A 27341-nucleotide genomic window follows, 5' to 3' on the forward strand; every position below is an offset into this window, starting at 1 on the left:
CCTCACACCATCAGTGCCAAGATCTACATGGTTCTGTCCTTTGGGGCTTTGCTCCCAAATCCAGACTCTTTCTGGCACTCACTAACACAGAATAAAATGTTCTCTTTCATCTCCAATTCTTCCTCGGTCTAACTTTCTGCTCTTTAATCTGATAAGGCATTTCCCTGAAAGGCATGAAAGAATGGCCGTAAATTATTTGGTGAAATTTCTGGGAGGATTGTCTTCTTCCTAAAGGATAGGGCAGTGGTGGCGGGGGGAGGCTCTTCCTCTGAATCATGTTACTCAGGTACACCAGTGCTTAATGAGCTGGAGATGTCACAGAGAGATTGTTCTTACCTCTTGTACACAGTGTTCCTTTCGCCCAAAAAACCCATTTTCTTATTCTAAAAGGACCCTGATGAAGGGGAATATATCTTACAGTGCTTCCCAGAATTTGAATACTTTGGTAAGACTTCTGTCTGAGAAAAAGGGTAGCAAGGAATAACCAAGAATTCTTTCCCCAAGAATTTTCCATACCCTGCCGATTATAAGAAGCAGTGAGTTAGGGAGACACTGATGCTTCCAAGGGGGGGCGGTTCAGTGAAACAGTAACCTTTGCAGGCAATCTTGTGAAAGGTCACTTTTAATCATCTTGTATTTGTTGATCAATTTTACTCACATGAGATACATTTAAAACATCGGTTAGGCATCAGATTTATAAACAAACATGGAGCAGAAGAGAAATCACAAACCTGCTTGATGCTTCCCCTTGTTCTTTCCTTCAGGTGCGTGTAGGCAGAAGAGAAATGATGATAAACCAGTGAATACATTTACAGCACTCGATAACGGAGGATGGGGAATAAAGTACCTTAAGTAATTCTTTTCGAGCAAGATCCACAGAAGCAGTATTCCTTATACAAAGTGTACCCAACTTTCAAACATATATTCTTTGTGGTACCTGAGCTGGCATTTTTACTTAGCAAGACCAACAGTGCCCACACATAACCCCAAACTGTAGACCACATGTTAGCTCAAGTTATCCATGGTTAAGAAAGTGGTTCTGATCTGACTGGCGTGAACAAAGACTCTTAGAAGGGTGCTGGGTACACTGTAGCTTCAATCACTTCTTGAGGAAGATTTTGTTCTCATATTGTATACAGTATGAATTCTCTTGGAGTAAATTAGGTGCCTGGGAAATTGATCACAACTGTCCAGGACTAGTGTTGGATGGTATTTTTAACAGCCCATTTTAGCAAATTCAGGTCTGTGCAACACGGCGTAGGGTCCCTACTCTTTACAAATGAGCTGTGTGTCCTCAGGCAAGCACCTCACTTTCTGGTAGATCTTGATTTTCTTATGAATAAATTGAAGGGTCTGGATTAGAGCATATCTACATTCTGACTTCTGACACTATCACATGGCATCCTTGGAGCTTGATAATTCCCCACAGCTTCATAAAATATCAGTCACTCCCTAAAAGAGCACATTTACCTGTGTTACATACTCTGCACAGCCTTTTCTCTGAGAAGAAAATCAAGAAAAATGTGTTCCTTCTGTAAATCCTTCTCTTATTAAAACTTTGAAATAGCAACTGCTAAGACCCTGAAAACCCATGGGAGACCGGCCAGACCAGAGGGAGAGAGTCAGAAACTGCAGGATGTCTCCCCAGCAGGACTGAGGGATATGGCCGGTCCCCTCACCCTACCCTGTGTCCCCTGCACACCTGTCACACCTCTCTTCCATCCTATTCCCCGGAATGAGGTTGAGGAGTCAAAGTATCTCATTGTATCTCTAAAACTCCTGGGAATAAGAGCATGAGTTCATGATTAATGACAGTGATATCATTGAGAGTGATGCTATAGATAATATGATCTCTTTCCTGACCACCTATTTGAAATTATAATCCCTAAAGTCCCCCAAATTCCTTCCCTACTTTACTGTTCTCCTTAGCCAACTCTATGATATTTATTTATTTATTTATTTATTTATTTATTTTCTCTTCCCAGTGTCCCTTGAATATACATTCCCTAAAGCCATTTGGGGTTTTTTTTTGTTGGTTATTATTATTATTTTTTTTCCTTTCACTGCTACACTTCTAGTACCTGGAACAATGCCTTGCAAAATAACAGGTGCTTACTGAATAGTTATTTAATGAATGCACAAATGAATGAATGAATCATCTCTTCAGAAGTTCTTAAACTCTGAATGTTATACAAAATACACTATATAAATAAAAAGAAGTTTCGGTCCATTTCTTATTATATCACTCTGCACTCAGAGTGCACTAAGCTGCACTAAATTAACTGCACTAAAGCCAGTTAATTATAAACGTAAAAATATCCTTCACAGGTCTACAAACTTGATTAAAGCAGGTTTGCTTTCTAAAGCAAAGGTTCTGAACTTGGCTTCAAGGAGCCTGTGAAAACATTCAATTTGAAGGCAAAATTTTGATTTTTTTTCTTTGCACTGAATTTTTTTTTGTGTGTGTGGTTTAACAAAACCAATAACAATAATATAGAATAAGAACACACAATTTGGAACAGTAACATGGAGAGATGTTAGGATATTCAGGTTCCCATGAGCTTTGCCAGGGATGGCCGTGCCATTCAGGACAAGTACCCGATATTCAGTAAATGGGGTCGAGACTCAGCAGTTAAAGGGGGGAGGGATGCTGGGAAAAGACAATGAGGAGGATGGCTGACAGCCAGGGTGGAACAACATGAATATATAAATTCCTTCCTTCCCCTCTCCAATTTCAGCGGAAATAAGAGAAATCATGAAGTAAAATAATAGTTTATGCACTGGAAGGGTTTGACTTATTATTCAATAATTTTTTCCAGGCCCCAGAATGACTTTAATCTAAAAACCTCAGGAAGCGGAAAGCCGAATTATCACATGATAATAGTTCACTCTCTTTTGTCACTCGAGAACCTTCTTTTTGTTTCTTCTACTAGTCTTCCTCTTACATATATACCTAGAAACCTTCATGAGTACAAGAAATGCAATTTCTGTACAATTCCCATTTCTGAATCATTACGCCCAAGGAATAGATTTTTTTTTTTTTTATTACCACAACTCTGAAGGAGTCTCATACTCCATAAAGGAAAGTAAATTCAATTTTAAGATCTGCACGAAAAGAGACTTCTCATGCATGCCTTCATTTGACAGTATCCATGCTTCATTCCTTCTTAAATTTCCATCCCTTCTGAAGACCTGGGGTTCTATGAATATCTCTATCACAGGTGCTGAGGAATTTTTGACCCCAACTTTTAGGAGACACGTCCCGTCAAGAGCTTAGAAGTTCTCTTGCTCACCTCTCGTCCTTCACTTTGTGGATGGGGCCCGGGGAGGATCAGGGAAGCAATGTAACAGATCCTGACAGTTAATGACAGATGTAAGGCTTCCTAACAGCGTGTGCTCTGAAGCAGCACAAATCTCCTCTGAGACTTCAGTTCCAGGCAAGAAGTCATGAAGGGTTCCCCAGCTGGTTTCTTTTCCGCATCAAGTAAGAAAGACGTTTCTCTGATTGAATCCCAGTAGTGGGATGCCTTGAATCCCATGAAGCCACTAGTAGGATTAAGGTTTTGTTGGACTATGAAGGGGAACAGCAGGTGTTCTAAAGTACTAAGTAAATAAGCAGTTTGGTAACTTTTGAAGAACCTGAGGAAATGACCATTGCATTCAAGCCGGGTGACACACAGAAAGCCTCTCCCTTGGCTTACATGCTTTGGTTGTTTTGATGAAGATTTCTTTAGACAGTGATTTTGATTAAGTATGTTCTGTTAGTTGAACTGGAGTCCAGGATTCCAGGACTAAGGATTTTTTTTTTTTTTTAAGTTAAAGATCACTGTGGTAACCATGAGAGCTGTTCATAATTTTTCTGGTTCTCTTCTCTTTCCAGGCACATGGGAGGACTTTCCTGCCCCTTTGAATTGAGGCCTGGACAGGCGATTTGTTTGGGCCAATGAAATGTGTATGGAAGCCATATTACTTTCCAATTTTGAATGCTAATTTCAAATTTTAATCTGGCTGACCCCACTGCTTCACTGTATGCTGTAATTTTCTTAGGACTCTTTTGCTATGGATACTAGCTTGCTCAGCAAGTGAAAAGCTCCAGGACCCATCCTCTGAGAGGATCCAGATGAGAAATGACATTGAGGGGCTTTGTGCAAAGATGCATTGCTTTCAGAGGGCTCCCCGCTTGGGGTCAGGTGATGGATGGAGTTTAAACAATTACTGTTTTCCAAGAACCATGGTGGTTTACTTTTAGAATTTCGGTGGGCTTTAGGAAATGATTTATTAGAAAATAAGCATAAAATAGTAGAGCCAAGCTCTATAAAAGTAGGAATTTCTTTATTCTTTAAGCTCAGTCTGTGAATGGTGAGGAATGATGCTGAGTCCATTTAGTTTTGTGCCCGAGTTCCTACTGAACAGGTTTGAATCTCTCAAAGGGCAACAGAGAATAAGACAAAAATCAACATGTGCATGTGTGCGTGAGTGAGCGTGCTCGTGTGTGTGTGTGTGTGTGTGTGTGGTTTGTTTTCCGAACATGAAGAGGCTCGATGACAGCACCAGCTGTCACACTGATACCTACTTGGTAGGGCTGCAGGTGTGCAAGGCCTTCAAGTGTGGCTTCCAGGTGGCAATGGAAACAGACTTCTCATCGGCTGCATAACTACGCCAAACGCACTGCATGTGGCATATGTGGGGACATAAAAAAAGAGAAACAAAAGAGAGGAGAAAATAGAATAAAACAAAAAAGCAGATTATTAAGGTAATATATATTCAAAATCTGATCTTTGTCATACTTGGCCCCGATCAATGCCCAGACGGTGAAGACGACGACTTTGGCATTTTCAGTCGGCCGTTAAACACATTCTGCCACATCAGTGGAATTGGTTTTCAGAACAACTCACACCAGACTATAAAAGTACCAAAAAGTATGACATAAAGCAATCTGTGAATTGGCTAGGAAAAGAGACGGCATTATCTGAGGTAAACTATCTGAGCAAGAGCTCGCATTCCGGGAACGCACTGCACATCTTTAGTCACGATTTGCTAAGATAGTGGCAAAGCGCTACTGACAACCCGCAATGCAACCAGTAAACTAACAGTAAACCAGCTAGTAAACTAATGACCACCGGGGTCATTAATGTACATGAATTAGTGTAATTCCCTGACGTTGGACTGTGTAATACTTCTAATGCTAAAAATGGGGACAGCTGATCAAAAAGCAGGGCTAATATATTCTCTAGGAATATAATTGGACAGTTAAAAATTTAATGTTATGGTCTAAGAATATGTTATGTAATTTTGTAATTAAAAAAAATATTTTATTTATTTATTTGTCAGAGCGAGAGAACAAGCAGGGGGAACATCAGGCAGAGGGAGAAGCGGGCTCCCCACCAAGCAAGGAGCCTGATGTGGAACTAGATCCCAGAACCTTGGGATCATCACCTGAGCAGACACTTAACTGACTGAGCCACCCAGGTGTCCCGTATGTTCCAAGTTTTTGATGTAAAACATAAGCTCTCTCTCCTGGGGCTCCTGGGTGGCTCAGTTGGTTAAGCTACTGCCTTCAGCTTAGGTCATGATCCCAGGGTCCTGGGATCAAGCCCCATGTCAGGCTCCTTACTAAGCAGGGTGCCTGCTTCTCCCTCTCCCTCTGCATGCTTGTGCTCTCTCTCTCTTTTCCTGTCAAATAAATAAATAAATTAAAAAAAAATCTCTCTCTGTTTTATATAATTACCATTGACATATATAATACAATGTATCTTCATGTAATCTTTACATTCAGAATGTGGATTCAGACTCTTATTTTGTAGAAGAGAAAAAGAAAGGCTCAGATAAATTAAGAGGTTTACACAAGGTTGGTAGATTTGAGACATTATCTCAGATTGCCTGGTTCTTGGTCTTAGAATCCCTCTGTTGTCCTTTGCTTACTACATAATGACTGTTGCTGGAAGTTTCCCTCTGAACTGTCCATTTGAGAGATTGCCCGAACTTACTTTCTATATAGATGTTAGTGGATTTTTTTTCCTTTGTAATAAGTCTGCAAAAATTTCTAATGACCAAGTGTTTACTCCAATATCCCGAGAGAAATTTTTTTTGTTATAATTCATAAATCAAAGCATTCTACTTTCTGTGACAGATTCATTTAAATGGGTCATATCCCTACTGAATAATCATCATGATTTTGAAACTTCCAATGAAAAAAACAGTGACCTAATAAAATGCCTCTTCTTGGGAATATCATTAAATAAATAAGCCCTGAACAAAAGGAGTTAAAAGTTGACCCAACAACTCTGGGAAACTGTTTGGCACTATCGATTAAAACTGAATGTGTAGACATACCTTATGAGCCAGGTCCACATTCCTATATACATACTCAATAGATGTGCTTATATATGTTTTTCAAAAGATACATACTATAATGTGCAAAACTGCACTGCTTTTAATAAACCAAAGCTGGAAATGCTCAAACACCTACCCATAGAAGAATAGTTAATGTGGTACATACACAATAGTGGAACAGTCTATGGTAAGAGTACACTAGAACCATGCCCAACCACCACTAGAACCATGCCCAACCACCACTAGAACCATGCCCAACCGTCACTAGAAGCACGCTCAACCATCACTAGAAGCACGCTCAACCATCACTAGAACCATGCTCAACGATGAATGAACTTTATATGAATCATGTTGAGTGAAGGAGACAAGACACAGAAGAGGACAGGCTGTGTGATTCCATCTCATCTATGCTGTTGGAAGGCAGCACAGTGGTGTCCCTCGGGAGACAGTGATTGAGAAAGGATACATAGGAGGTACTGGTCATGTTCTATTTCTTTATCTGGGTGCTGGTTACACAGGAGTGCTCAGTTCTCTTTAGATATGTGTTCTATTCTCTATGCACATTATACTTCAGTAAAATGTTCAGGAAGTGATATAAAAAAAGTAGGAAAAGACCTGAGGGTATTAAAAAAAATATTATTAAGAAAGGCTTAAATAACTGAAGCAGGGTTCCTTGCCTGGAGCTTTGCTTACATGGCTCATTGTTGATTTAGTCTGCAAATCTGTGAAAACTTATGCTAAGCATCTTGGCATCTTAAAGAGAGTAAAGCAATTATCATATCATCTTGAAATGTTCGTTTTTGCAAATAATGTTTAAACACAATTTCCAGAGTAACCTAGAGTCATCGATGAAAACACATTGGTTTATTATCGCAGTTACTTATGTCGTGAGGCCCAGGGAAACTCCAGTGCTCTGATGGCCTACATGGCTGTTTCAATTAAACAATTTTCACAGTAGGCATCATACAGATGTGAACCTAGATGCGTTGAAAGCAAGACCTGTGCAGAACTTAGAAGAACCCAGCAGGTCTGTGCATTATTAGATACCAGTGAAAAAAAAAATTCCAAACAATACAACAAAAAATGGGATCAAGACATTACCTGCCCATGTTACAAAGAACTAGGGATGAAAGAGGCCTCTTTTAGAAAGTCAAAGATTTTCTTAAAAATGAGACCTGATGTCTTGCTCTTTTTCTATCAAGTTGATCTCAGGAGCTAAGCTCTTATTCCCTTCATTACTCTTCTCCTAAAAATGTCTTATAAATGGAGATACAGAAGGAGCAAGTGGCATCTGTAGTGCAGCTGATACTAGTTAACAGTAAAGATGGAAGTGGAAAGCACAACTTCATTAGTCTTACAATCTTAATAACTTTGTCCCACCCTTAGCTTGCTCTCTCAAATAATTGCTTCCAGTACCTGAACCTCAAGGCCACAGCCATATGATCAAGTAGCTGATATTCCTATATTTAAGGCCAAAATCACACGGTGGCTGGCAAGAGAAGAAAAATGCCCCAGAAGGATTTAATTGACATAGCATATGTACTCCAAAGGAAAGGCCAACAAGAAACTAAATGAGAGCCAAATTTATCACTTATCAGGTGACCCTGGTACTTTAGGCTGCCCAGCAAATTCAAACTTTGGTCTATAATTGTAAGTAAAATATCAGTATAATTAAGTTTGTAAAGGGAGTATTTACTTTGTATTGTCTGGAGTATTACAGCTGTGGCACATTTGACCCTTTCTGGAAATTTTAGTTTCAGGTCACCTCCAAAAGTATAATTAACATGGAACTGATTATTTTCAAGGTATAGACTTTAAGAAGTCAGAGAACAAAAAGATTTAGGGTGAAAACCAGCAATCCTTTTCCCCACCTTGCTTCTCATTACGATTTGTTCCTTAGAGTTAAACCCACTTTAGCTCTTAGAGCTATTGCTTCTATTTTTAAAGATTCTTATTTTTAAGGATTGTCTTCAAACTTGTATTTCTTGGTATTTCAATTTTAGGCATTACCAATTAGCTTCTCGCCATGAAAAATGATGGCAGCTCACTCACACATCCTCTTCTTCTCCTCTTAGCCAAACAACAATTTTTAGTTAAGCTGCTCTTTAGCATTTGCACTGTGTAACTACTGTTCCTCGTTCAGCAATGGGGTGTACCAGGACTTCTTTTACTTTCCTATATATAGAGTTTCGTTTTGTCTTAGAGCAATTATTGCCCTAGTTCAATTTCTCGGTTTGCTTTTATACCTCTTGTGTACCTCTTGTGAATACATTTCCTAACTAACAGAACTCTAAAACTCTACTTGTCAAGTACATCATGAAATATGTCAGTTTCATTTTTTTCCTTTCCTTGGAGATCTTTTTCCTGGAGTTCTCCAGCCTCCTGAGGCCTGCTGGAGCTTTTGTTCTGGGATTTCCCTTCCTATCATCCTGGAGACTCCCTTGACTCTTCCCGGGGTAGGATCTCTTCTTTTTTGGATCCTATGTCTCTTTCTTGGTTTAGCTTCTTGTTTTAGAAGAATAATTCTATCCAAGTAGCTACCCTTTTTTTAAAAAAAATTCAGCTTTATTTAGGTATAACTGACATAAAACTGTAAGACAAGCGAAGTGTAAATCATGGTGATTTGATATATGTATATATTACCCCACACGCCTTTATCTTCATTGTCTTTTTTTTTTGGTGAAAACAGTTAATTTCTACTCTGTTAGCAGATTTCAATGATATAATACAGTGTTATCAACTATCATCACTATGTTGTACATTAGATCCTCAGACCTTATTCATCTTATAGTTGAAAGTTTTTACCCTTTGACTCTATTTCCCCAACCCTCCAGCTCCTGGCAACCACTTTTTACTCTGTTTCTAGGAGTTGGACTTAAAAAAAAATTTAGATTCCATATATAAGTGAGACCACACAGTATCTGTCTTTTCCTGTCTGGCTATTTCACTTCACATAATGCCTTCAGAGTTCGTCTATGTTGTCACCAGTTGTAGAATTTCCATGCTTCACATGGTCAAAATAACATTCCATTGTATACATATACCACTGCAGAAAATAAGACGGCAGTTCTTCAAAGAATTAAAAAGTAGAACTACCATTATGATCCAGCAATTCCACTTCTGGGTTTATATCCAAAGGAAATTAAAACAGAATATCAAAGAGCTATCTGCACTCCCGTGTTCACTGCCACACTATCCACAGCACCCTAAATGTGGAAACAATCTAAGTGTCCTATTAATGGATGAATGGACAAAGAAGATGTGAGACACACACACACACACACACCCAAACCCCAAGGAACTTCTTGAATAAAGGTAAATGGTAGGTAAAGTTTTGAGATCTTACATGTCTAAAAATGTCTTTATGCTATTTTTACACTCAGTGAATAGTTTGGGTGAGTGTAGAATTTTAGGTTGGAAATAATTTCTTATCCAAAAATTTGAAAATATTAAAAAAATATATTTTATTTATTTTTCAAAGAAAGAGAGTGAGAGAGAGTGGGCATAAGCGGGGGAAGCAGCAGACAGAGGGAGAAGCAGGCTCTCCACTGAGCAAGGAACCTGACGCAAGATTCCATCCCAGGTCGCTGAATCAGGACCTGAGCTGAAGGCAGATGCTTAACCAACTGAGCCATCCAGGCATCCCAAATTTTGAAAGTATTGCTGTATTGTCTTTTATTTTAGGGTTACTAATGAGAAAGCTAATGCCATCTTAATTCTTGAGGCTTTGGATACATCCTGCCCAGAAGACATGTAAGGGTTCCTTTTTTGCAAGTGCTCTTTTGTTTGTCGTGCTAGGCACTTGGTGAACCCTTTTATTGTGACCACTCTGTTCTGGAGAATCATCATGTAGAATTTCTTTGCTAAAATCCTCCCTTAATTTCCCTGTGCTCTTTTTGAGGTATTAGTTGGATATCTGGTCTCCTGGTAGTGTCCTCCATGTTTCCTATATATATATATATTTTAATCTTATTTTCTATCTCTATCTTTTCCTTCTAATTTCCAGGAGGTTTTCACAGCTTTAGCTCTGTTCCATTTTCTTTTCTTTCTTTTCTTTTTTTTTTTTCTCTTCTTTTCTTTCTTCCTTCCTTTTTCCCCCCAGCTGCCATGTTTTGCATATCTAGGAAACTTTCTTTCAGGCTGTTCTCATATATGAATAAAGCACTAAAAAAGATTATATAAGCTCTGAATAAGGTTTGAGTATATGGACTGCTGGCCTTACTTCAGGGTAAACTCTGGTGGAAGCCAAAGTCTCAATATATATATATTTTTTTCTTTGGGGCCACATAACATCCCCACAGCAGTCTCTTCTAATCTCTTCCCTTCAGGAAAATAAGCCTGTCTGTCAGCATCCACTTCACAAATTTTCACTTAATTCCCCTGTTTCTGTTTCCAGCAAGCATCTTGGCTCCACCCTGAGCTGGTCCAATCTTTCTCAAAGCGAACCCCCTAACATGGCATTTTTGAAGTACCGGAGTGACACATAAATGAGGACACAACTGTTGCTATCTGAGAGGAGTAATGCATTATGATTCAGACCCCAGGGACTGAGTCCTAGCTCTTCCTACGCTTGGCCAGGAGATCAAGTGACTGAAACTGAAAAATACTTTGCAAGTCTGGGGCATTATTAATAAAAGTTGTGACATTTGGGCAGGTATTCAAGCTGCTTTCTTTTCCCAGAGCACTGCACTCGAAATGAAAAGTTAATTTAAATAAATCATGCAAAGATATTGACATAGCTAGATGTGCTGAAAGCTGCTGGGGTTTTTAACTTTTCTCTAAAACCCAGAAAGGCTGGTTAATTTAATTGTCTCACCAACCAAATGACAAAGCAATTTGGGCCTCTCACTGCCTTTTAAAAAAAATTTATGTTAATTTTTAATCGAAATATAATTGGCATATAACATTGGTTTCAGGCGTACAGCATGATGATTTGATATTTGTATATATGTGAAGTGATCACCGCGGTAAGTCTAGTCTCCTTCAGTGCCCTTTGAGAAAGACAGTGGCTTTGGCCTAAAACAAATGACATTACTCTTGGTCTTGAGCTTTGTGTGCTCAGCAAATCAAGGAAAGTTTATTGGGTGAGAAAATAAATGGATCAGCAAGTGAGGATGGCTTTTCAATCTACTGCATCCTTAAAAATGATTTGCTGCACTGTATAATCAAAGCTTAAAATTCTGAATTCTGGCGAAGGATTACAACAAGGAAGAACAATGAAAACATCTAATAATTATATTAGTATTGCTATGTCTAGTAAAAAATCAATTGCATTTGGATGGGGGAGAACAATTTCCTTTCAAATGGGTAGACTCTTTGATTAATGAAGCTATGATTAGATTGTAAAGGTATTCTTGAACATTTTAAGCCTTTCATTTTATACTATTTTTGCTCAGCATAATACAGAAGCTGGAGTTTTAAGTAAAAGAAAAATTAATGATTTCCCAAATATTACTTATATTTGCATGAACTTAATTATTATTTTTTATTGAAGCATAGTTGACACACACTGTTACATTAGTTTCAAGTGTGCAACAGAGTGATTTGACAATTCTATACATTACACTGTGTTCCCCACAAGTGCACCATATAATGCTATCACAGTACCATTGACTATATGTCATACACTGTATCTTTCATCCCCATGACTTATTCATTCTATAAATGGAAGAATGTACCTCCCACTGACCTTCACCCATTTTGCCCAATCTCTTAGCTCCCTTCCCTCTGGCAACAATCAGTTTGTTCTCTGTATTTATGGGTCCATTTCTGTTTTGTCTGTTTGTTCATTTGTTTTATTTTTTAGTTTCTACATATAAGTGAAATCATATGGTATTGTCTTTGTCTGACTTATTTCACTAGCATAATACACTCTAGGTCCATTCTTGTTGTCACAAATGGCATGAAGCCACTCTTTTTTATGGGTGAGTAATACTCCTTCATATAAGTATACCACATCTTCTTTATCCATTCATCTGTTGATGGACAATTTGGGTTGCTTTCATATATTGGCTATTGTAAATAATGCTGCAATAAGCAGAAGAGTGCACATATCTTTTCAGATTAGTGTTTTTGTTTTCTTTGGGTAAATACCCAGTAGTGGAATTACGGGATCATATGCTATTTTTTTAAAAAAAGATTTTATTTATTTACTTGCAGAGAGAGAGAGATCACAAGTAGGCAGAGAGGCAGGCAGAGAGAGAGGAGGAAGCAGGATCCCTGCTGAGCAGAGAGCCCGATGTGGGGCTTGATCCCAGGACCCTGAGATCATGACCTGAGCTGAAGGCAGAGGCTTAACCCAGGTGCCCCTCTATTTTTAACTTTTTGAGGAACCTCCATACTGTTCTCCACAGTGGTTTCACCAGTTTGCATTCCCAGCAGCGCACAGGGTTCCTTTTTCTCCACATCCTCGCCAACATGTGTTATTTCTTGTCTTTTTGATTTTAGTCATTCTGAGAGGTGTAAGGAAGGATTTCTCATTGTGGTTGTGGTTTTGGTTTGCATTCCAATGATGAGTGATGTTGAGTGTCTTTTCATGTGTTTGTTGGTCATCTGTATGTCTTCTTTGGAAAACTATTCAGGTCCTCTGCTAAATTTTTAATAGGATTACTTTTTTTTTTTTTTTTTTTTGGTGTTGAGTTGTGTAAGTTCTTATATATTTTGGCTATTACCTCCTTATTGACTATATCATTTGTAAATATCTTCTCCCATTCTAAGTAGGTTGCTTTTTCATTTTGTTGATGGTTTCTTTTGCTATGCAAAAGAAAGCTTATTTATACGAGTTTAATTATTGGTCACAGTATATGTTACATAACTCAGTTCCATAAATGAAATTCTAGATCTCTAAGCAAAACTGTTCAATTAGCCTCTCACCTTTTATGGGTTACCTGAGAGGAAGGCCTTGTCTGGCTTTAGCTGTGGACATATAAACACCTCAGGTCCAATGATTTGCTACAAGAGTAGCAATATGTTTTCAAGTTCAGCTGGAAATTGTTTTTGCACAATTTACTAGTTGATAAGTTAGATCAGGGAAGTTCCTCCAATATTCTGTATATCTTTCTTGTACAATATGGTAGCTCGTATCTATCATATTACTACTGACCTCTTGAGATGTGGCTATTGCCACTGAAGAATTGAATTTATAAGTTCAAATAACCATATGTAGCTGTTGGCAACATTCTGTATCATCACAAGGGGTACATGCATGAGAAATGCCTCAAAGGGCTCACTTTCTAACAGAACAGCTGATACTCCAAGATGTTTTTTGATATATCCAGAAGTATCATGGATCTGTGCCTAGAAGTGGTTATATTTTGAGTGTATGTTGTTTGAGAAATTATACAATAGAAAAACTAATAAATACTTCAGTAAGGATTTTAAATACATGTGAACTTTACTTGTGCTAACAATATCTCCATTCTCCTGAGAGCAAGGAGTCCTGATAAGGGTAAGATATATGATGGTTTCATATAGATAGGGCATGGTGCCCGGACGGATGTAAGGAACCCATAGAATAACTTGAGCACTCGCAAGTTGGAAAACACTTCTAGAATTAAAAGACAAGAAGGAAAGATAATTGAAAGATAAAAAATAGTAAGACGAAAAATTCACTGGAAGTGTGACAACACTTCATAAGTGGTTAAGAAGCACCAGAGGATGAAAGGCTCGGAGCTCTGGGCCTCACGTGTCTTGTGTGCATACTCAAGTGTGTGACACCTCTTTCCATTAGGGTGATTATCACTTGGCTTCAGATCTGAAACTTCTACTACTTACGAATCTCTTTCTCTAAGAGAACAACATTTCTCTTTAATGCTCTTTAAAAAAAAAATAGAGATGGTTTGCATTAGAAAGCATGCCCAATGGTCTGTCGATAGTTGTAGAGTAGTTTGACTTAAAAAATTAACACTTATTTCATCATTAGATACAAAATGATGTCTTTCATGTAACTGAACCGCCCTCCCCTGCTTTTTCCCCTACTCCATTTCTGTTGGAGGACCTGCATATTACTGCCAGAGACAAAAGCTAAAGGTAGGCCTGTGCGGTGGTCATCCCTCGCCAACACACCCACTTAAACCTACAGTCTAAATTAAAAGAGTGTGCTTGTCACTACCGCATGAAGACAAATCTCCTAACGTCTCAGATTGCCACACCAAACCCCAACAGTTTAGAAGTTCTGTGTCTCCCACTGCTTGTCAGGAAGGGAAGAAATCTCATTTTGTAGAATCATTGTCTCCATAATTAAATACCAGCTTCACAGCATGGATTTAGAGAAGAATATACCTTGTGATTCTTAAGCAACCTGGTTTTAGGGTGGTTCTATTCTCAAAGATATGGATGGCAATAGGAGAAGCATTTGTTTTTAATGCTGAAGCCAACCCAGAATTATTGAAAAGAAAATGAAACATTAAACAGCCTTATATTATGAGGTAGCTTCAAATCATACGCTTATTAGTTCATATTCTCAAACACTGACATATTCTATAATCCCACCAGCTCTTAAAATGGAATGAACTATTTCAAGTTATTGCTCTAGGTGGCATTAAAAGCGATCCCACGGGCAGTAAACCTTGACATCCTAAACAAATACGCTGTTCTTCAGAACAGCGGCCCACTTCTGCCTGGTGAAAGTAATCGCAATGCAGGGAACAATGGCGGGGTCTGCTCCATCCTTAATGATCAATAATGTTTCATCAAGTCACCGATAAGATACATGAGGTCATTCCAGGCCCGACACAACTGCTAACCTCTGCAGGTCCCCGCTGGCATGGTTAATAAATTTGAGCAACGCATGGGCCATTTACTGAAAACATATATTTTTCTTGCTGGGGGAGGGGGGATGTCTACCCAAACTAAAACTGTACATTAAGTTCCAATCTCATTTTTACGAACAAAACAAATCAGTAGCTCTACTAAGCAGTAAACGACCCAGCAAGCACTCACAGAGACAGATGTTGCCCTCAACCTATTACACTGACATTTACCTGAATGAGGTTGGCAGCTGGGTTCCTTCTTTTCTCGAAGTGTTTCTGGCGGTGCTGTTCTTGTACTTTTAATGCAAAACCTGAGCCAAGAATGCCCTGGAACAAAATACAAAAATAGTACTTAAAATTTTTTTTCAAAAGGACTATTAAGTAAGACTAATATTAAAAAAAAAAAAAACAAACAAACCCCCCAAAAAAACAAACAAACAAAAAAAAAAACAAAACCCAAAACCAGAAAAGACAAACACTGTGCAACCTGTTCATAAACATATTACTTATTAAAACAAATACTATTTACCTCTGTTATAACACCATTGGCAATGGCAAGTTTTGAGGCAAGACTGGCAAGAAAGGTAACAACTTTTGCTCTTTAGCCATTTATGATTTCTTATGGTGTGGTAAGGGGTAGCACAATCATAAATAAAAACTGTAATTTTGAAAATTATTTTTGTGTGGCCTTCTCCATGACACTTCTTTATGCTTAAGTTAGAGTAAATGCTTGTATCCATTTGGAATTAGGGGGCATGATGGAATTTAGAGGGTAGGAATTCTGGTTCTGGACAGAGGTGGGTTTAAAATCTGGGACAACTAACGTCTTGCTACTCTGGACATCAGAGTTTTTCTAGCACTTTGATGATACTATGAAATTTTATATTTTCCCACTCTTGAAATGGTGGGGGTATATTTAAAATCTGCCCCTGCTTAATTCTCCACAATGCTGTAATTCTACACCTACCAAAGTAAAGTGAAAGGGGTGGGGGAGACAGCTAGCCACTCAGTTTTGAAGACAGAAAGTTTTCCATTTTGCCTGTTTATATAGTAAAGACAAGAGCGTGGGTTCCTGCTTCCTGAGTTTTGCTTCCCTGAGTTTTGATCTCACACGTGTAGCACTCCTTACCTTTTTGGTTTTAGCTCACCTATTGAGATTTTGGGGTTAGTGAGGCGGGTTGTCTCTCCTATGTTTATATTAGTACTTTTGCCTAGTTAGCTTCTTTCTGCTTATCACTTGGAGCTGCCAAAATCCTGGCTCTTTGAAATGCCTCCGTCTTTTCAGTTTGCTTTGGTCTAACATCCATGGAATCGAGATGCTTTGTTTCAGCCCGGGGTTGGCTTTTGGGGCTTGTGAAATTCTGTCTCTGGGCTTTGTCTGTAAGTCTCCACTTTATTGGCGTGGGACATGGAGCTCCCCTGCTTTCAAGTCTGTGGTTTTAGTTGCTTGCTATAAATTATTACCTTTTTATTAAACTTCAAGGAGTCTAACCCTTAGGCTAGAGATGGATGTCTTAGAAGCACTGAGTCAGTATTTGTTGTAGATAGGGAATGGTTGTTTTTCTTCTCTTTATATTTTTAAAGTAGGTCGAAGATGGTCTAGGCTACTGGGGCGGATGGTGGGGTTTTCATGGATAGGAGGTGTGAGATCTCGGCTGGACGACCACTAGGGGGAGATATTAATGGACTCTAGGTCACCTTTAACCTTCCTTCTTATCTTAGATGTCACAATTCTGAGTATATCTGTGACAAAAGCCAGATAATTAGTAATGCAATTATGTTTAAAATACAGTTCTTTGATAATACTGCTTGCTATTAATAAGCAAGAATCAACTCCATTATTAATTAGGATGAATGAGTGTACTGTGAAATGAGAAATTACGTCACAGGTTCTGTTTTCCATCCATCTTTTTCCGTGACTGTCTCAGGCCATCTGAGATCTTCAATAGGTTGAGGCGGCATCAACCAAACTTTTTGCAAACATAAAAACCTGGTCTGTGTGATCTTGTTTGTCGATTTAAACAACATTTCCATCTACCTAGACGTTATAAAAATGACCTCCCAACTCTAGTCATTTATAACTCCAAAATTTTGTCCTGCTATTTGAAATCACTTAGGAAAGATTTATTTTCCTTTCAATGTTGTTTTTCATGAAGTATAAACATGTGAAAGAATATAAAACATTAGCGTTTATACGACATGCTTGTTGTACGTATTGAGTGTGGGTACATTACGTACACAGTGTCTATAATCCACTCACGGAGCATAATTCAGATTTTGTAGACATTAAATTAACAGCAATAGCTACCATTTTGGGGCACTTTTTATGTGAAAATGAGGCTTATAGTTAGATCCCTTCTGGAAAATAAAGATAGGCCCTACATAGCACAAAATCAGCATTTGCCAAACAAACTAAAATGTGCTAAAAATCATACTGGCATTGCTTAGAAACATATATTAGTAGTTGGCAAATGTTTACTACATATCTCTTGCGCCAGACTGTACATTACAAAAGTTATTAAACCAGTCCTGTTCATTGTCTCATTATGGCTCCATTCCAATTTTCCTCCACCTCTTTAAGTGTACAGCTCAGTGAACCTAACTAGAAGCCTGCTAAAATAAAGTCCATTATGTTTTATATATTTAGCTCATGGGAGATATCTATGATATATACTTATATAATCTACGTGCGGTCCCTTCAAATACCCACATCAATATGATGAAAATTCTTAGAAACCGAGTTTGGTTTTAATTCATTGTCTAAGATCTTGTGACTTACATTTTTAGGTTTTATGTTTTAGTGCTCTGTTGAGAAGTGCTACATAAACAGTAAGTAGAAAGAAAATGTGTCTTGGTAAATATTTTAAATATTTTTCCCTTTTCGCCTCCTAGATTTAAGGAGCCCACTGTGCACCTGGCGCAGGCAGACGGACTGGACGGAACGATACCCGCAGCAGGAAGGAAGGAGCATCCGAAAGGGGAGGGAGGCCTGTCTGTGAGGACGATGCTGAGGAGTACAGTGCCTCTGCCTGTCCATAGTTCTGGGAGGCTCTGGGGCTCAAGGAAAGCGACCTCCCCGGGGAGTTAGGGAAGGGTGGCCTGTGTGCCTCAGTATGTTCAGGAGAGTCCTTCTGCTTTGACGAAAGATGGGGAAAGGCTCTTCTCTTTCTTGGTCCTTGCATTTCCTGGGTGGGAGGAACCCCAAGCAGGGATGGCTCACGACTCACCTCTAACTTTCCTAGCAAAACGTGCTCGTCTAAATTTTGATCACATAGCACTGTTGTGTGGGCAGGTACATAAGAAAAAATGGCATTTCCAGCCACCTTGTTTTTCCTTTTTTTTAAGGGTATATATGGGCCATTTGGTCTTTCATTCAATAAGTAAGAACTCAGCCCCCGATGGTGAGGTTGCGGTAAAACACCGTGGTAAAGCCAGTTTCTCTTGGCATTGTGAGGTAATGTTCCATTCTGGGCAAGCAAGTTTTCCACACTTCCCACATATTTTAATTTAATTTGTATATATGAACACTGTAATCACTTTATCAGGAAACATTCCCAAGAGCACCTGCTTTGTGTCTGATCTTTAACCTAATAGAATGACACAATTTAACCTTCTTGTGATAGCTCAGGGTTTCATTATGGGGACTGATATTTGACTGTGCTGGTTGTAGCCAGCTTCTGGGAGGGGATCGACCCTAACACTAACTGGCTCCAGGTCCTTCCACACTTTGAACACTTGTGTCTGCTTGCCTCTTACAGATATTCCCCCCTCCTTTGTTGTTAGTCTTCCACCATCTCTTCCTGTTACAGTATTTGTTTGATCAGTCTACCTCTCTGCCTTTGCTATTTAAAATCTTCAGAGAATTGTGAAACTATGTAGCTCAGCTTATCAGAGTTTTCTCTAAATTAAGAACAGGTTATGATTTAGGTCTTAAGAGGCTCTCCCATGAGGACAGCATGCACACTGCTGTTGATTTTAATAGCCCAGAGGTTGCCTCCCTCTGTAGCTTTTCACTGGATCACAGAGGTTGTTTTATATGTGTTTTCAGGATAAGCATAAAAACAAAATCAGCAGGTATTTTGGTTAAAAAAAAAAAAAGCCCAAGAATGTATTTTATTGCTCCTGAAAGTATTTTCATGTAGGGAATTTGATTATTGAATGACTCTCCGCTCTGAACTGGATTGTTGAGCTTGCCAGAGAAGTTGATTCTGGATAAGTGAGGTATTTTTTTTTGACTCTCCCTGATTTTTCACTTCACAACAGGAAACAATATATCTAGATTCCTACAGAAAATGGAAGAAACACTTCATGAAAGTTTTCTTCGTGACAAGCATTTGACTTAATATTACCACATTGGTCTTCACATAATTTCTCTGGGTGCCACAATTCTACCTCTATCATAGACGCGGAAACACACCCAAGTTTAAACGGTATCCCTCCAAAATTCATATGTTGGAGTACTAATTCCCAGCACTTTAGAATGTGACCTTACTTGGAGATAAGGTCTTTACAGAAGTAATCAAGTTACAAGGAGGTCATTAGGATGGGCCCTAATATAGTATCCCTGGTGTCCTTAGGAGAGGAAATCTGGACATGGGCAGGTACAGAGGGAAGACAATGTGAAGACTGAGGGTGAAGACTGCCATCCATGAGCCAAGGGAATAAGTCTGGAACAGTTCCTTCTCTCATGGCCCTCAGAAGGAACCAGCGCTATCACCTCCTCGATTTTGGACTTCTTGACTCCAGAACTGTGAGATAACAGATTTTTGTTGTTTAAGCCACCCAGTCTGTGATACCTTTACAGCAGCCCTAGCAAATGAACACTGTCGCATTCGCAGTGTTTGTGCTGTAGCAGTACGTGGCTTTACATTCAAGTAAGATCTAATGCTCATGTGAAAGACTGTATGCACAGTCTTTTCAGTGTCTTCTCCATGGTCTTGTATGGTCTGGGACAGAAGCAGCTGGTCAGTCCAGAGCTGAGCTCCCGCCATGGAAACAACATGGGCTTCCTCTGTGCTCATTTATGGACAGAGGAGGAGCCCTGTGAGCTAAAGGCTGGGGTGTGAAAATCCCTAGTCCCTTGGCTTCCTTTGAAGGGGTACTCTGGGGTCACTTGGCAGAGGCTGTCACACAACTCAGCGTTTGTCTGGAGCAAGACCGAGGCTATTGTTCCTTGAGCACGACTGAGGCCACTACTGTCACGCTCCTTTTGTTGGCTCTCTTCCCCGGGGAGAGGTGGACTGAACAACAGTGAAAGTCTGGGGATAGAGGCAAATCGTAATATTTTACCAACAGCCTGTAAAGAAACAGGAAGGTATAATGATCAGAAAGCAAACTTCATCTGTTAAGGAGAAAATAATCCGAAGCTTGGGAGAAGATAAGTGTGCTCTTCATTCTGATAAGATGCAGAAGCTGTTCATTAGGAGAAATCAATGACGATGACAGAAAGAACAAGTCATCTGACACATGGAAACCAGTTCAGGTTGTTGGCTTCTCACTCAGATGGATCTGGAGAGGTAAACGCTCCACTTGCCACACCCATCTCTTTAGCAGCACACATTAGAAGCCAAAATGGAGAGATCAGTTTAAAAGAAGATATCTTTAAATCTTTACACATATTTTAAATGCATTAGTAGCACGCTGACCGAGAGGTGATGCCATCTGAATTATTATTTGGCCATAAAGATCCAGCAGGTATAGAACTCCCAGGTTGAGCATCTCCAAGGGAAGACCATATTTCATAAATTTTCCAACTAGATGTATGTGGAAGAGTCAACATGTTATCAATACAATTATATTTGTAAGCAATATAGATATGTTCCAATTTGTGAAAGCTCACACTAATAAACCTCTAAGATTTAATTTAAGTCGCTTTATTTTTGCCAAGATACTCACGGCAGGAAGTGCAAAGAAAGAAATGCCAAGGAGCGCAAAGCCTGCAGAAAGCAATCTTCCCAGCCAAGTCAGGGGAGTTTTGTCTCCATAACCAATCGTTGTCAATGTAATCTAAAAACAAAATAAATAGAACGTGCAGCTTAAGTACTTGAGAGGAAAGTTAGGGCCCATGAACAGGAGGCAAAGCAACGTTTCCGCTAAATCATTATTCAACAAGCCTTGTTGGCGCATTTTATTACTGTGCTTTAATTTTCCGTGACGCATAACAGAGCTTCTCTTTGTTTAAGGAAGGGAATAACCTACATACTTGTTCCTTCCTTATAACACAATTTTCCATCTTTTCTCAGTGCATTCAAAGAAAGGTTATTTAAATAAGTGGATAACCATCAGTGATACAGAAATGATAGCACCATGGATTTAGGACTGGATCAGTACACAAAACAATAACTTATGTTAATTGAGGCTGTCTATTTATTACCTTGGCAGGCATTTCCTGGAGGCCTGGCGTGTGCAAGGTACATGTTATGATTTGTAGTGGAACAAAAATGAGAGGTACACAATTCTAGTCCTAAGATATTTACGGCGCAAGAGGGGAGACACGTCACACACAAATCATTAAAACACAAAATAGGGCAAGACAGGTATGACGATGGATGCATATATAATTTGCTTTGGGGACTCAAAGAACAGATTGATCATCACCCCCCTCCTTGGGGGGTGCCAAGGAGGTTTTACTGGGGAGATGTTAGCAAACATAGGTTTTGAAGGAGAAGCAATATTTTGAGAGGCAGAAATGATAAAGAAGGCCATCTAGGGAGGGAAAACAGGTGACCAACTGCCCAGCAGTGAGGACAAATAGGGTAGGTTCTAGAAGGTGTAAGTTGCTCAGTTGGGTTGGAGCATGGTGGGTCTGAAGAGGATGAGTAGAAGGGGAGATTAACTAGATATGTTATAGCTTAGATCAGGGAGTGTCTCTGAAAACTATGATTTGGATCATGTCTCTGCCATGATCAGACTGTTCTGGGAATCTTCCCATGCATCTTAGAACAAAGTCCCGTCTCCTCTCCAGGGCCCACAAGGTTCTGCATGACCTGGTACAACAGTGTGACAAGTGAATTGGGACGGTATGGGAGTGCAAAGTAAAGAGATGTGTTAGCAAGTTCAATAGAAATGCATTTGTTAATTCTCTGGGATGAAAGGGAAGACTAAGTCAACAAGGACTTAGACATTTCAAGGGGAAGATGGTTAAGCCATAAATAGAAATATGACAATGGGAAATGGAAGACTTTGAAGCAAAGACAGAGAGTTTGGTTTTGCAAATAAGTGTTTTTGAAATGTTAGCAGGACTCTGATCTAGAAATGTCGAGGAGGAAATTGAGATTGAGAGCGCAAGTCTTGAAAGAGAGAGATTGGGTTCAGCAGGAGATTTGAGTTTTGGAATCAGGCACAGGATGATTGTTGAAGATTTGTGAATAAATGCAAAGACAAGGTCCATGGGCATCTCAGGAAACAGACATCGAAGGGATGGAGGGGAAAGGAAAGTCAGAGAAGAATAAATATTTTGAAAAGTAAGGGAACTAGAAATGGGTTATATAAATGGAAACTCAATGGAGAAGACAGCGTTTCATAAAGTGGATCCCTGGTATCACAGTCACATAGAAAACCAAGACAATGAGGACTGAGAAAAGATACTGGGTATGGAGACAGCTACTGATGTCTAAGAAAGTGGTTGCTTTGGTTTTATTCTCCTACTGGACCTTTGACAACAGGGTTACGTTTGAGAGGTAGAAATGATAGGAAACGATGCTCTATGATGCCAGACCTTTTAGAAACTTCCAACTCAGCTTCTGAGCCCTCCCCAGGTTTTTCTTCTCCTCACTTCCATGGGTTTTCTCTTGATATCTTTGGTGGCTCCTCTTACGTGGCATCTCCCACACAAGTCAACCTCTGACTATTGGATTCTTAAGGTTTGGTTCTGAGTTTTTTCTTTCAAAAAAATCCTGTTCTTCTCTCACTTTCTTTCCTCTTTTTTTTTTTTTTTTAACTTTCTTTCCTCTTCTATTCTCTCTTTTTTTCTCTCCTCCCAGCTGATTTTAGTGTTCTCATGAATGTAAATACCATTTTTATGGTGCACACCAAATTTATAGGCCAGGTTTACCTGGCCAGATTCTTCTGCACTCCAGATTCACCTATGTGCAGTTGATATTTCTATCTGGATGGCACATAGTCATTTAAACTTAACACGTTTAAAACAGGGGTGCCTGGGTGGCTCAGTGGGTTAAAGCCTGTGCCTTCGGCTCAGGTCATGATCTCAGCGTCCTGGCATTGAGCCCCGCATCTGGTTCTCTGCTCCGCGGGGAGCCTGCTTCCCTCTCACTCTCTGCCTGCCTCTCTGCCTATTTGTGATCTCTGTCAAATAAATAAATAAACTCTTAAAAAAATGTTTAAAGCAGAAAACTTATTCTTTCCAAACCTGTCATTCCCCCAAATGCATCCCCTCACAGCCTAATCGAGGGCACCACCATCCACCCAGATGCTCATGTCAGAAGCCTCAGTGCTTGTTTCCCTCACTCCCTCCCTGAGTCTATCAAGTCCCATGGGTTCTAACTCCCAAAGATACTGCCAAATCATCCCCTGCTCACTGTCTTCCCTGCCATGGTGACAGGCTAGGCTGCTGCAGCAATTTCTCAATTGCTCTCTCTGCTTTTGTTCTTGATTCATTCCCTCCAGTCCCTTCTCCCTATATCTGTGAGGGGAATTATTTTGTTACTCCTCTTTAAAAAGCCTTCAATAGCTACTCACTGAATTCAGAATAAGCTCTAAGACCCTAACTATGGCCTACCTGATCTGGTCTCCACCTACCTCTCCAAGATCACTCTGATTTCACCCTTGCTCACTGTACTTTGACCACAATGTACTTTCAACTCCTCAAATAGGCCAGTTTATTTCTACCACAGGACCTTTGCATATCCTGTTTCTTCAGCCAGAACTCTCTTCTCCCCACCCTTCCCAGAGCTCCTTCTCATTCTTCAAGTCTTATCCAAAATACTCCGTCATCAGAGTGGTCTTCCCTACACACCCTGTCTATAACAGGGTCTTCAGCTACTTTCTATTTCAGCCTCTTGTTTCTTAATAGCACTTACTATAAGTGGTAGGTTTTGTATATTTTTTTGGAGAGGGGTCCCTATTTCCTTTACCAGAAGAGTAACCATGTCTCTATTATCTCTCTAACATCTAGCATGATGCTTGTCACAAAGTAGGATGAACTCAATAAATATTTAGTAAATAAATGAAGAATCTTTTCAAGAATTCTGGTAACAAATGGAGTGAGAAAAATCAGGCCAGAACTTCCAGAAACCTTGGACTTGAAGAAAGACTTTCTAGGATGTCTTTGTGCATATCTACAGAGAGAGTGAGTCTGAGCTGGGGAGGAAGAATGGTAGCATCATTACAGGGTGAGGCAACCATGGAGGAAAGAAAATAGGATCAAGTGTACAACCGGAAGGGTTAGCTTTGGCAATGTGGAAGGACATGTCTTCTACCATGGAAGAAAGCTGTGGACACAATATGAGTGAAGGGCAGCTTTGGAATGCCTGAGTTGGTTCTCTTCAGTCTCAGTAAAGGTGAGGGTGGGGGGTTAGCTGTGGGGAATGAAAGACTTAGAGCTTCGGGTGGTGACCGTGTGAGAGAGTGTCTAGGACAAATCAGCAAGAGAACAGGGAAGGCTCATCCAAGGTTGGGGAAAGAGAATTTGTGAACCTAGTGGCCAAGTTAATCACACATCACTAGCAGTATTAGGGGTGGGGGTCTCCAAGGAATTCCTTGAGATGGCAGGAAAAATATTCCTGGCTCAGTTTTGTTATAGGTTCTTAATCCTAAATATGTGGGAAACATTTTAATCTATCCTTTTTCTGCAAAAACAGCTTAATCCTTTTCCAGCAGTTTAATCATAATAAACTGAAGGAGGTATTTCATGGTTTGGTCATAGCAATGATGGTATATTTCATGGTAAACTTTACATTCTAATAATGCAATAGTCTCCCCTTACCCATGAGGGATACATTCCAAAATCCCAACGGATGTTGAACCCTACATACACTGTTTTTTTCCTAAACACACATATAATAAGTTTAATACATAGATACAGTAAGAGATCAACAATAACTTATAATAAGAACAACTATAGCAGTCTACTGTAATAAAAGCTATGTGACTGTGGTCTCTCTTGAAATACAATACTGCCCTCACGTTTCTTGTGATGATATGATAAAATGCCTACGTGATGACGTGACATGAATGAGGTATGCGTGATGACATAGCGTTAGGCTACTATCACGTACCACGTACCATGTGCTTCCCAAGGTAACAGAAGGTAGGTAACAGAAACAGTGGAAAGAAAGACCACGGATAAGGGGGAGCTACCATGCATCTGAGTTATTCTCCTTTGCTCATCACTCAGAGAGCGTTTTTTTTGTTTGTTTGTTTGTTTGTTTTGTTTTGTTTTTTTAAACCACCACTTTTAAGTCAGAAGAATGAGACACAGCAAAATGACGATGTGCCCAGTGTTTCTGAGTAGAGAAGAATGCCTGCTCCCTCTCATTCTGGATTTAGAGTTGCCCTCCCTCTTACAGGCGTGCTTTGTCGGAGAGAAAGGAAGCCCGGGAACGCGGAGGGCTGCCTCCCTCCCTCCTTCTCTCTGCACTGGGTTCAGGCTGGCACGCAGAGTCTGGAAGGGCTGGCGGCCAAGCCCAACAACTTCCTCCACTCCGATTTCAAAGTCTCTCAGGATGTTGCTCGGTTGAAAGCATAGAGGCCTTCCATTGCCAGCCAGGCTTGAGAAGGATCCGGCAACAGGGTAGCAGTTTCATCTCAGTCCATGCTGGGGAGCAGGACTTTCCTTTGTCTCACACCTGCTGGGAGCAGGTCCCTTTCTGTGGCAGCAAAGGGGGTAACTGGACTCCCTGAAGGGGACAGACGGGTAGTACCAGGGACGAAACTGACATTTCTAGGATGCACTTAGAATAAAACGATATGAGCCTTCTTTACGAATTCACACGGACCCATCGGCTTGAATCAAGCCACTGACTTCCTAAGCAATGACCGGTTGCATGCAATGAGACCATCCTCTGATGAGGCCTGCATAGATGTTCATTGATTTTTCTGGACTTTTAGGTCAAGTTGTCCTTGAAATACCTGTGTGTCTCCTGGAACAGCACAACTACATTATGTTTCTTTTCTTTTCCTAGCCTCTGGAACACCCTGCTAACAATTATCAGCTGGTTCTTTGTACCTGAACTGAGTAGCAGCCTTGGGCAGGCAGGGGGCTTATTCTGCCACACTTGTGCCAAACAATAAACCCAGTTCGTCTTTCAGAAATCCTATGAAGCGTTCAGGGGCCAAACCTAGTAATGACAAGTTTCACTGGGATCCAAAGTCAGAGAAAGGTAGGCTCACACAGAAGTCCAAAGACACCAGCTCATCAGGGGAGCTCCTGGAACAGCAGTTTCTTTCAAAGAAACTTGAGAGGCTGCCAGTGTGATCTTCAGGGGCTGGAGGAAATCTACCATATTGGACACAATTCCATTTTGGACCTACTTCCAGAGCTTATAGGAGATATGTCTTTTGCACAGGTTAACCTGTGCTGAATAGATTAAATTTTAAAAATGTATTTATGCATTTACTCATGTTTTTACATATGGATTATTGATTCTTACTCATTGACATTAGACTATGGTTTTACAATATTCTTGGAAAGTCTGTGAGGTTTTGATTTTACTTAGGAACATGAAAAGACAGATTAAAAAAATGTCAACTATCTCTTCCAGTGCAGTTATGGGGAGACGACTACTTTCTTTGAGTGAGAGGATGCCATTTAATGCCACACTTTGTGACCGGAGGTGGAAACCAGCAGAGGCATTGTCAGGTGATACCTGGACCAGACGGGTCAGGATCTGAGAGGGAACGGCTCCCTTCAGGAATGCTGGGAGTTTGAGCTATCGTTCCGTCAGGCCATTTACTTGAAGGTGATCTGGCAGATGGGAAAGGTTTAGATAAGTTTTTGTCAACATATTGCATGTACTCAGTTGCTGCCACACAGGTGAGAAAATATATTTTCTGACTGTGGGTTGTAGATGTTGGTATAAATGTGTGTTTGTGTAGCAAAGGTGGACTCGGAGCCCTTAGTGTGTTTAGTAATCGAGAAGTCTTGTCTTCAGGAATAATACTGCAAAACACATGCAAATTTGGGCCCAAGATTTCTTGATTTTTCTTCCCTCTTCCTTTGTGCTCTTTTTGTGTGGGATGGCAGATGCTATGGTCAGATTATAATTTGGACACTGGGTAGACTATAACTTTTTTTTTCCC

At 39.9% G+C, this 27341-nt stretch overlaps 1 protein-coding gene across 3 annotated transcripts in view; it reads right to left on the bottom strand.

Moving 5' to 3' along the window:
- KCNQ5 (potassium voltage-gated channel subfamily Q member 5) overlaps window positions 1-27341 on the bottom strand; it is a 553330-nt gene that overhangs the window by 69886 nt on the left and 456103 nt on the right. For 2 of the 3 annotated variants that reach the window (XM_045074791.1, XM_045074792.1), the window contains exons 6-9: window positions 20979-21089; window positions 15315-15410; window positions 4574-4668; window positions 732-758 (exon numbers count right to left, since the gene is read on the bottom strand). In XM_045074791.1, coding sequence (XP_044930726.1) covers window positions 732-758; window positions 4574-4668; window positions 15315-15410; window positions 20979-21089 — 329 coding nt within the window. The remainder of the gene's footprint in view (window positions 1-731; window positions 759-4573; window positions 4669-15314; window positions 15411-20978; window positions 21090-27341) is intronic. The other variant, XM_045074793.1, reaches the window with a different exon arrangement.

This window comes from Mustela putorius, unplaced genomic scaffold (assembly GCF_011764305.1).
Source record: "Mustela putorius furo isolate JIRA1106 unplaced genomic scaffold, ASM1176430v1.1 tig00000135_pilon_pilon_pilon, whole genome shotgun sequence".
NCBI lineage: Eukaryota > Metazoa > Chordata > Mammalia > Carnivora > Mustelidae > Mustela > Mustela putorius.